The sequence below is a fragment of the Besnoitia besnoiti genome (assembly GCF_002563875.1).
Source record: "Besnoitia besnoiti strain Bb-Ger1 chromosome Unknown contig00014, whole genome shotgun sequence".
NCBI classification, from domain to species: domain Eukaryota; phylum Apicomplexa; class Conoidasida; order Eucoccidiorida; family Sarcocystidae; genus Besnoitia; species Besnoitia besnoiti.
Window position 1 is genome coordinate 473,403 of NW_021703916.1, and position 11,043 is coordinate 484,445.

General features: G+C 53.5%; 1 protein-coding gene across 1 annotated transcript; it reads left to right on the forward strand.

Annotated features, from left to right (window-relative positions):
• Window positions 1–1,889: 1,889 nt before the first annotated feature.
• Window positions 1,890–5,934, forward strand: BESB_025520 (putative glycerol-3-phosphate dehydrogenase (gpdh); the record flags this gene model as incomplete). The annotated part of the gene is made up of 9 exons (XM_029361232.1): window positions 1,890–2,639; window positions 2,865–2,954; window positions 3,185–3,376; window positions 3,670–3,826; window positions 4,175–4,329; window positions 4,593–4,742; window positions 4,937–5,089; window positions 5,325–5,564; window positions 5,734–5,934. 9 exons carry the CDS (start codon window positions 1,890–1,892, stop codon window positions 5,932–5,934), a joined length of 2,088 nt encoding a protein of 695 aa, XP_029215587.1.
• Window positions 5,935–11,043: the final 5,109 nt, after the last annotated feature.

An 11,043-nucleotide genomic window follows, 5' to 3' on the forward strand; every position in this document is an offset into this window, starting at 1 on the left:
CACATAGAACACAGGAGAGGCGATTGTTTTCGGATGCATTGTGATCGTGGTACAGGGATGGAGGTTTTAAGCCTGACCACTGGAGGCGAGATTTTTGTCTTGTGGCGCTCGGCGGTGTGCAACGACCCCCCCCCCCGATGATGGTCTCGGGGGGGAGCAACGATGCGCAGCATGTGTGCGACAGCGTGTCGGGACGAGACAAACTTGCGAGAAACCTTGCGAAGCCTGCATTCGTGGATCTCTTTTCACGATTTTCCATGTTTTTTCTCAGTTCTACCCTGGATCTATCTTCGTATCACTGTCATCTGCGGACGCCTTGCCAATCTTTTGGCGCGTTGCCGCCCGTCCTATGTTGTGGCCTCATCACCACGCCCTCTTGGCACATATCGTTAAAAGAAACTGAGAACGTGGAAGCATTCTTTTTAAGCACTATACATTACTTTATCCATGACTCTTCATGTACATTTTTACATGCTGCCGCGCCTCCCCGCCAGCAGAATGTATTGGTCAGTGGTTCTCAGCCCCTGTCTCCAGCGGCGCCAGAGTAAGCGGGAGGCCCTCCCGCCCGCCTGCGCGCACCAGTGATGTCCTCCTAAAGTCGATCGTCTCTAGAGTGTAGTGATATGGCGGCATTCCGATCACCGACCTTCAACTAACGATGTACGTGTCCTTTCTTCTCCGGTGAGAGCTGGCGACCTTTTTCGTCTCATCCTTTTCGAATTATGACTGTGAAGCATGTGGAGAGGTCCAGAACCGGAAAGGGTGGCGGGCTGCTGAGTGAGTGAAGCCTCATAGCAATCCATTATGTCACATCACGTTCGCATTCCCTCATTGTTTCACACAGTTTTTCTTGTAAAACCGGCTAGCGCGAGCGGCGACGTCTGTGGATAGCGTTGGTCTGGTTTACGACTCTTTAACGAGGGGGCTATTCTGTGTTGTACGCTGCCCTGAACAAGTCAAGAACGCGTCTCAGCTTCGGTTCAACTCATGTTTCTGCTTCCGTCACGCCTGTATCTCAATTTTATATTCATCTGCAAGAGGAACTGAGGGGTGCTGTGGCTCCAGCGCGGTAGGCGTAGCCCAGGGGAGGCGACCGCAGGGCGCGTGATCAAGCCCCGGAGGGGAGGTTCCAGTGAAGGTACTTCTTTTCTCTACTGTTTGGACAGCGGCAGGGCCTGGCGGCTGCGCTGTCGACCAGGATGGAGCTGAATTTTCTTTCTGTTCCGCGGTTCAATAACTCGAGTTCTTGCTACGAGGGAGTTGATTTTTTTCTGGTGAAGAGCACGTCCGCGGCGGCTGTGCATGCGGGACAGCAGGACGAACCCGTCGGGAACATTGAATTCCGGGCAGTAGCTGATCGGATGTCTAGCCGGGCACATCTCTGCGGCGCACGCCGCTCTCCCAAGAAGAGTATTTGCCTCACATCAGTGCACACCACGTCGCAAACGGCGGTTGGCAATGACGTGGATTCCTTTAATTCAGAGGATCTTTCTTTCATTTCATGCGATTCGTTTGGCGCATACGGAGACTTGTCTGCTCCGTCGAGGGTTGTAGCTGGACAGGCGTGTATCCGGCGAACGCGCAGCGATCTCTCTTGTTTCTCACCAGGCGAGCGAGCGTCATTTTTTGTGTGTTGCCCTCCAGTCTGTGTATCTCGTTCGTGCGCTGCTCATTTTTCTGAAAGGCAAGACGAAGCGAGCGGTTGCGCGAGCGAATCACCGGAGGGGAGTTCCTGCCAGAGTGAGCAAACCAGCGCGGCGCGTGACAGTCTCTTTCTGTCTGTCTCCGATTACCCCGATTCATCCCATTTGCACAGGGCCAACGTCGCTGTCCGTCTCCACCAGGGAGCATCGGAGAGCGTCACTCTTCCACAACCTCTCCGGGCGTCCATGAGTGGATTCCGCGCAGATCTCTCCATGCTATGTCCACCGTTTTTCTGTTCCTCTGTCGTTGCTCGTGTGCATCGGAAGAGCTTGGAGCCAGGGCGCGTTCAATTCACAAGTGGCGCCCCTCGTACACCGCAGGCGCAGCAACCCATCGACGCGTGGGCTGCGGGAATCTGGCGCATTGCCCCGAGTTTCTGGGGCCGCTCGCTTGAGAAACTGCCAGCTCTTCCTTTCCTTAACTTTTTCTCCCAACAGAGGTCACGCACCCCAGGAACGAGCCTAGCCAGAAGCGTCACAAAACCCTCTCTGAGTGTGTGTGGGTTGCCGGGTTTTTGTGAAACCCGAATGCGCTCTGGCCTTCTTTTGGTTTCTTCTGTGGTCGGCTCTGCTCGCACGTTCATTCTTCTGTTCCTCGTTTTCTTCCTGACTGGTCTCCGCGCCAATCTCGCCCCTTCCGGCGGCAAGGCGCCCTCGATATCTTGTCTTTGTGCCCTCTCTTACTCGATCCGCACGGGAGCAACAACCCGTCGGGCAGCCGCGTCCTTTTCTCCGTTTTCAGCTTCTTCTCGCTGGGGGTCCAGGGAGTCCACAGGCCGACGGGACACACGAGTTTTTTCGCTCTCTTCGCGAGATTTTCACACGCAGCGAAGAAAAGGCGAACGCTCTCAGGGTGCAGCCAAGATGGATTCCTTCCTTCGCCCACTTCAGCCGAAAAAGTCCCTCTTCCAGGTTCTACAGAAGGGACCGCTGAGGGTGAGTCGCAGGACTTCTGAAAGCTGTGCAGTTTGATTTGCATCCGAGTCGTTTCGTTGTGCATCTGTGTGGTGCATTTTTATTGCTGTGCGTCCCCCGCTAGCGCCAACCCCTGAGGTCGAGCTTCGCGCAGAAACCAGCTGTCCCCAATGGCTGGTTTTTATTCCGTCAGTGATGCATGTGTGTGTATACCTCGCTTTGTCGCTTCTCTCTCGTGTTTTGCAGGTCTCCCTTGTCGGGAGTGGAAATTGGGGTAGCGTCATCGGCAAGATCGTCGCACAGAACGCAGAACGTTCTTACGTCTTTCACAATGAAGTGAGGCTCTCTTCTGTATTTCCGCGTCGCCTTTCCATCAGTATCACTTAGGCCATGTGTGCTACCCGCGTCCGCGTTCATGTTTACGTTGCCAAACCACAGATAGATGCGGCGCCTCCCACTGACTCGCTCAGGATATCCAGATATAGAAATTCACACTTTTTCCGTAAGTGTCTAATTGTGTGTATTCGTTGAAAGGTGTACAATTGCTGGCGTTGTGCGTTTCGCAGGTCCGTATGTGGGTGTTCGAGGAGATGGTTGGCGGTGAGAAGCTCACAGACATCATCAACAGGAAGCATGAAAATGTCCGATATCTGCCCGGCTACAAGTTGCCCGAAAACTTGGTCGCAGTTCCCGACGTCGTTGAAGCTTGTCGTGACTCCGATCTCCTTGTCTTTGTGATGCCCCATCAGTTCGTCGCGGTAAGGCGTGCTTCGTTCTGATGACCTCTATTGTTTTGCCATGGTTGCAGTTTAGGAGTCTTCCCCGGCAACTTTGCTCCTGCGGCTCCTGACTCTCTGCGTCAACGGGACAAGCCGATGCTGTGAACGCGTCCCCTGGCGCCACCCTTTTTTATTGACGCTAGTTCACCTCTCACTTTACGGCGGCACGCTGTCCAGCTCGTGGAAAGTGTGACAACCGGCTGGTCGTGGAGGCTGCAGTTCCATCCGTTGACGCATCAGCAACTCTTGCCTTGCCTCGCATCCTTTGCCAGAGGGTCTGCGACCAAATCGCAAAGGCGCGCGTTGTGCCTGCCCACGCTCGAGCTATCTCGCTACTCAAGGGCCTGCACGTCGAAGGGGGACGCCCCCATCTTTTCTCCGAGATGATCCGCTCTAGACTAAACATTGTCGAGTGTGCGGCTCTTTCCGGTAGGCCTCCTCAACTGACACGACAGTCTCACTGCGCTGCTAGGGCTTTCTCACCCCCCCCCCCCCTCCCCCCCCGCCCCTCACCATACAGCGCGCGTGGCTTGTATCCCTTTCGGCGCGTGTTGGATTCACGTGCCGAGACCCCGCCAAGTGCGCGTATACACTGAGTTTCGGCAGAGTTCTGTCTCCTCAGATACATGTATATATATGTATATATATATATATATATATATATATATATATATATATATATATGGAAACTGTGTGGTTTAGGTAATGCGGCTCCTTGTAGGCAAGTCGTCCATATCAGCTTTTTGTTGCCTCTGTCTTTCGTTCTTCCTTGACCAGGCGCGAATGTGGCGAACGACGTCGCGCGAGAAGAATTCGCCGAAGCAACTATCGGCCACTCGCCCGACGAGACAGACACGGCGTTGATATGGCAGCAACTCTTTGACAAGCCGTATTTGAAAGTGAACGCTCTCCCAGATGTAGCCGGTGTACAAGTAAGGCTCCCGCGCGAGCAGGACCCAAGGCCGCAAGGGGTCATGTAGCCGGTGAAGTGGCGAGGAGTGAAGCACGCGAAGATGCCAAAGCCGCACGGTGGGAAGGAAACTCTTTCATGCAGATGGTGGCCACGCGTATACTGTAGACAGACTAGAGGGAGCAGCGAGCACTGATGGACACTCATAACGTGTGATTCCGCGATTGACTTGTACTGCAAAGGCCATCATTGTCGAGTCCTCCGACGTTTTCGGCTGTTCTGCAGGTGTGCGGAGCAGTCAAGAATGTCGTCGCGCTCGCCGCCGGCTTCTGCGACGGTCTGGGCCTCGGCACAAATGCCAAGAGTGCGATCATTCGCCTCGGCGTTGAGGAGATGAAGCAGTTTGGAATGCTCTTCTTTGATAACGTTATCGCCGTAAGTGCATGCTCACCTCGCTGGCCTCGCTGTTTGCTTGTGATCCGGGGGCCTCAGCTAGATGTGTTCGCAGCTCTCGACGCTTGCACTGGCTTTCTCTGTTATGGTGCGCTCTCCCTCGCGTACTAGAATAAAAGACACGTCTTGAGAGACTGAATGGATGTGGCTGGCAGCTCGCCTTCTGTCCTGCGCAGGAAACGTTCTTTGACAGCGCGGGGTACGCAGACGTTATCACGACAGTCTTCGGAGGGCGGAATGCACGCTGCGCGGCCGAGTTCGTTCGACAAAAGGGAAAAAAGTCTTGGGACGAAATCGAGGCTGAGATGCTTAACGGACAAAAGCTGCAAGTGAGAGAATGAAGCTACACGCAGTCTTCGAGCAGTCACGGGGAGAGACGTGCATAGTAAACGGCGTAACTGTCAAGCGAAGGGCGTCTGCTTCATCATCGGTCGGTGCGTGATGTGGTAAGCAGGCGTTCCTTTCGCTCTGTTTCCGAGAGCGCGGCTTCCGCGGACCTCTCATCAGCAAATATAGCACCTCAGCGTCGGCTTGTTGGTTTTTTGTGTACTTTCCCCCATTCAGGGCACTCTGACCACTCGCGAAGTTTTCGATGTCATTTCCTCGCACGAGGTAGACCATCTCTTCCCTCTCTTCGCGGTGACTTACGAAATCGCTTTCAAGGGAAGAGATCCTGCAGATCTCATTCGGGTGTTTGAAACGAAGGATCTTCGCGCGCACAAGACGCCCGAGGAGTGCAACATGCTTGTCCTCCCTCCCCTCATGTCATCTGCGAGAACGAGGGTGCGTGTAGCGCAGGAGCTTGTCTCTGAGCGCGGTCAAAGATTCAGCTAAGCCTTCTTAATAGTGATGTGGCCGACGGCACTATGTGTTGTTACTCGGGATAGACATCAATCGCACGCGTGTAGTTACTGACGCTTACCTGTATCCTTACATTTCGCGGTGGAGAATGATAGACACCTAGTTGCGTTAGAACATTCTTAAATCGTACGCAAGTCGTCATTGCTTTGGTGCGCTGTTTGTGTTTATTTTTTGTCAGATTAATCGGCTTCAGTCGATGGTTGACCATGAACGTTTCAGGGACGAAGAGAAAAAAATTGTCAAGGAATACGAGAGGAGGTACACGCAGATTGAAGGCGTTGGAGATGTGACGGCTCGCGGTGGTAGCCAGTGAAAAGCTGTCGCGCTTCGCCGCTCTCTGCACAGACTCGTCTACATTGAGTCTTCGGCGTCACGGCGATACCGGCCTGCTGCAACGAAGGAACGAGGGAAAGCGGTCATGACGGGAAAACCAGTGCGTAACTCTGGCCAGAGGTTGCGAAGCGAGCTTTCGAGCATCACGAGGAGGACTGTGAGGGGTTTTTCATTATTGCCCGTACAGCGGCTGTCCGCGGGCGCAAGACGTCTAAGGCGCTAAGAGGCCTTTTGTTGCCGTTTCCCGGCGTCTCGGGGGATTGTGTTTGATGTTTCGGGCAAGGTGTCCGCCACTTCGTTCCTCTGTCTTCAGGATTGAGAAGGGGTCTTCCGGGAGCCGGCAGCTTCGCTCGAAGCATCCAGCGCGAAATGCTGTAGCTTCTGCACCGCAGCAACAAGGTGCGGGGAAAAAAAGAAAACGTCAACGAAGTGCGTGCAAGCGGATGCGCAAAACCCATGCGGGGAGACAGGCAAAGCAGTGCTCGCGGAGGACAGGTGATGCGTGAATTAGATGTCCGAAGGCCTCCACATATACGTGCGCCTGACGCGACTGTAGATGCATCATGGACGAAACGGAAAATCAACGCTTTCAACAAGAGAAAACTTATTGAGACGCCGCCTACAAATCATCTTCGATTACCCTAGAGTTTTTCTTTTTTTAAGAGGAAAGAGGTCGGTCCCTTGTGGCTCACTACCCTTCGTCCGCGAAGCCTTGCTTCCACGGATGCAACACAATAAGTAACTGTACGCAAATCATGAGCTGTATACCTACTACAACGAAGCCGTTGCCCTCGTCTTCACCTAGCAAGCTCTGGGCTGCTGCATTTGCAACCTGCTTATCGAAGCTGTCATACAATGGCGATAGCCCTGAGGTTATTGAGCTGTCCACGGGGTGTGAGGAAGTGCAAATGCAACACAGGATAGAGGCAGTGGTGAGTAATCTGGCGGGAGTAAATCTCCGCCATCAGGAAGGCCAGTTAAGTAGAGGTGGGTGTGACGCCATTCTCCACAGCCCAGAAGCACAACTGCGTAGATGTCACACCTGACCTGCTTCACGTCCCGTCTAGCCCGAACGTGGAGTTGGCTAAGAGTTGCGTCAAACACCAGAGACAGCAGGCGTTTGATCTGGGGCGGCGCGCTTCGTTCTTCGCAGCTCTTGTCGACGTCTCGAGGATTTCACCTCATGCGGTTACATGGTACAGAGCCCTTTTACAAGATGTACTCTGCGGCTTGGTGCTTGCCGGCTGCATTAGAGGGTCTTGCGCCGAAGCGGAGCGCGGAGTGAAATATGACTGCTTCTCCAGGGTGTGAAATAGAAGCGGGACGCGCAGTAAAGTATCCCTACATCTGTCACTCAACACCGTCAATACCCGTTAGTGCTAGGGTCGGCGCGGAGAACACTAAGCGCCACCAGCAAGATTAAGGCGGTTCAGAATAAGGCCTCAGTAAATGCTTTGTAAATGCATGTATCTCCGCCATGTCTCAGTGAACAAGAGCCACGTTGACATACCGTCTGATAAGACTACCGACACAAGCGGAACTCTACAGGCGATGGCAGTGCCGGACCATCTGAGAAGCCGAGAAGAAGACCAAAGACACTAAGTTGCCTTTTTCTTTGTTCTTGGCGGCAGCCCCTGGCCGCGTTACACCATTTCCGTGAAACGTGTTCTGCTTACTGCAACTCATGAGGAGTACCGCCGACCCGCGACGACCGCAGATTAGCGCCACTGTACGGAGCCTTGCAGCGCCAGAACACCTAAGAAGCAGAGAAGACACGACACAGTTCTCTCCTGAATCGTGTGCGTATAGTCCAAGACCTGCTCTATACCCATCGCAGGCCGGACTCCTCATGGAGTGCTGTGCGGAAAGTACGCCCTACAGGATACCCCTCGGGTTCTGCTTGCCACCTTGAGCGGCACGTGCTGCAGTTTTTGCTCACAGAGCTAACGGCGCGTACGGATTACGACGACCAACGGAGTTCTAGAACTACTCATACTCGCTATCGGCCTCAGCAGGCCTGATCACCGCCTGCTTTAACCACGGAGTCGTGGAAACAATGCGTTCAATTGGTTGTCCAAGTCTGTTTCGATCACGTCCGCTGCAGCCGCATGAGACAAACCATACACGTTCTCATGGGGCGGCATTGGTAGCGTATGCTGAAGGCTACGGACAAAAGTATTGCCGCGTGAATATATACTGTCGCTGTCCCTAGCTGTCTCAAATTCCCAAACGCGGTTCACGGAACGAGCGGAAGATAAAATTTGCTCGCTCGCCGCACGTTCCCGCTGCCACGAATGAACGCCTCGTAATAAAGACTGATCGATGCTAAGAAAGATCTGGTTTTCCTTGTTGAAAAGCGCGTTGGAAGCTGCGCCGTTAGCCCCTTATGCTATAGCGCATGCACGGTTCTAAAGCTGCCGGCCGCCTGAGCTAGAAAGCACTGCGCTCGTATAAGGTGTGACAAACGTTTTAATTGAAACTTTCGAGATGAAAACGCGTACTGAACGACGTGTTAGCGCCGATGGCCGCAGAAAAAATCTTCCTCCATGCCTTAAGCAGACGGAGTGGTTGGCAGTGGTCGACGGCAGCTGTTCGCAATCATCCGCAGATCACGCGCAAGGATCTAGACACAACGGAACTACGACGAGCACGCATTGTACCGCGGCAGCATGACGTTAAAGCCTGGGCCGCCGCACCGTTGAAAGGAAATTAGTCGCATATGTGGCACCGCAGTCAGCGTGGACAAGAAGCTCTGGTGGATGTCTTCCGTATATCCACACCGTGCGCTACGCATGGCAGGGGGTCGGTTTCCGGTCACTGCAATATACTGTCGCACCCGGACGGCTACCCCCTTCACGAAGTTGCATCTGACTGGTCACCGGTGACTACCGTTTCCTACGCACTGCGCTGCAAAGACGATGAACGAAAAAACTGTGGCGCAAACCCATGTGCAGGTTATTTCTCGACAACAGGCGAGCGTATGTTGCGTACGACCGCAGTTCACGTGCGTGCGCCAAAGCCAAGGAAGAGTCGTGCCTTCTCATTTGGCTGCATTGCCGTTCTTCGGCAATGCTGTGGCAGCAGAGATTTAGAAGAAAACATGCAGGCTTTTGCATTGCATGTCCAACAGCACTCAGTTCGGGTAACATTTATTCCCAGCGTCTGCTCGAGTTGCCGGATACACACTCATTGTCCTGACTTTGAAATTTTAGCAAAACAGCTGTAACAAGAGTCACCTGCACATTTTCTATCGCAAAGCAAAAAGGTGTAGCACAGCTGGCCGCTGTGCCTCAGACGGCCACATGAGTAACATCCCCGAGAAAGCGCCTTTTTCCAGGCCTCCCACAATTTACGACGAAAAATCGAGAGACAGCCGCGCAAATTTGGGCTGTATCTGTACGGCTTCATCCGACAGCATGCTCAGCAAAGCTGACACTTGCTCTCAGGTCGGTATGAACGAAATTGGCAACGAAAAATGGTCAGGCCGCCACCCCGACTTCTAAATCGCGGCCTGCGAGATATGAAAAAACCGCTAGACGCGCAATTAGAGACACGTGAATTTAGGTCGATGATAAGCCCGTCAGCGCCGGCAACCGCAAGACACACACAGAAAATAGCCGCGTGCTTTTGGTGATTCAACCGCAGGCCGTGACAGAGCCGATCTTCGAACGCGTGTGTGTCTCAGCTGAAGGCGTGCGAGTACCAGGCGGCGAAAGAAAGATCTCGCCTCTGCGCCGCACACGGAATCTTTCGCTGGGATGGCATAGCGGCCTGTCAGACTCATCCGTGCAACCTGGAATGATGCTCACCTGGTACCAACGGGGAACGGTCGCGGGCGCGGCACTGACGAAACTTATGCATTTCTCGGTGTACATCCCAAAGCAAACTGTGTCTGGCTTAACGCGAATTAAGCAAGGTTAACCGCAAAGGCATTTCGGACGCCGCGCGGAATCAACTGAATGACGTGAACGAGGGCAGGTGGAATCACACGCAAGAGAAGGGTGCGAACCAGAAAGCTACTGGTTGGGAAGCCGTGTTAGATGCTTCGCGTCATCTATGTGATGCTGCGTAGTTCAACACCCGTCTGCCATTCCAGCAGCCGGATTCTGCAGCGGCGGCGCCCTAATCGCCTGCCTCATTCCGACAGCAGCTTCGAATGGAGTATTCAGAGAGTTGAGCCACGCTAAAATATACTGGCATATGGTCAGCTGGCCTTTGAAACATCTTAATCAGACAACTGACCTATTTCTGACATAGCGCTATCATGTAAATGACTGGCGCGTCGTCAAGCCACACGCGTTGATGCCCAACAACAACGCGAGCTGTGTTCCAGTAGGCCTTACAACCTTCAACCAAACAATGCTGCCAGTTTGGCGGCGTGCTTTCGCACGATGAGGGACACGGTGATCATGCAAATTCTTTTCGTGGTTGGCCGTGGCTGCCTCTTGGGACAGCCGCCTTGTTGCGCTTCAGTGCGGCACCGTCGACACGCGAAGCACTACAACTGAAGGTCCCCCTGACACGTCGCGTGAATGAGTCATACGCCGTTGAACACAAAAAAGGGCATATCACGAGAATGCGGGAATGCCGTTTCGCAAAAGCGCATTTTTCGCTATCTACTCTCGTATCAAGGAACCGGTTTTGAAAGATTTGAGCGGATTATACGTCAGTAGGAGATGTGACAAAAAGCGCAACAAACTGGGATGAATATGCATGGTCAATGCTGCAGCGATTTTTGCGTGTGACGAGCCGTTGCGGCAAAGCCTGCGTTTCCTAGAACTGTCGCTGACTGCTGTGTGGTGCAGCCTTGGCGTGTGCTGTTACGCGCTCACTCATTCAAGCATCCGGCATCATTTTTCACGAGAGGCGCGGTATTCTCCACCACAAGCAGTTCGCTCCGCCGAAGAATGAATAGTGGGACATCCTTTGTGTATACTCCGTCACGAGAGCACTACAGCAAACCACCTCAGAGAAGTCCGACTTCCGATGGCATGTCTGAGCTGCAGGTAGGATGCTCGATTACCTGCAGGAAACAATTCCACGTGGAGGCTGGCAAATCACGATGCATCACATTAAAAAGCAGACATGA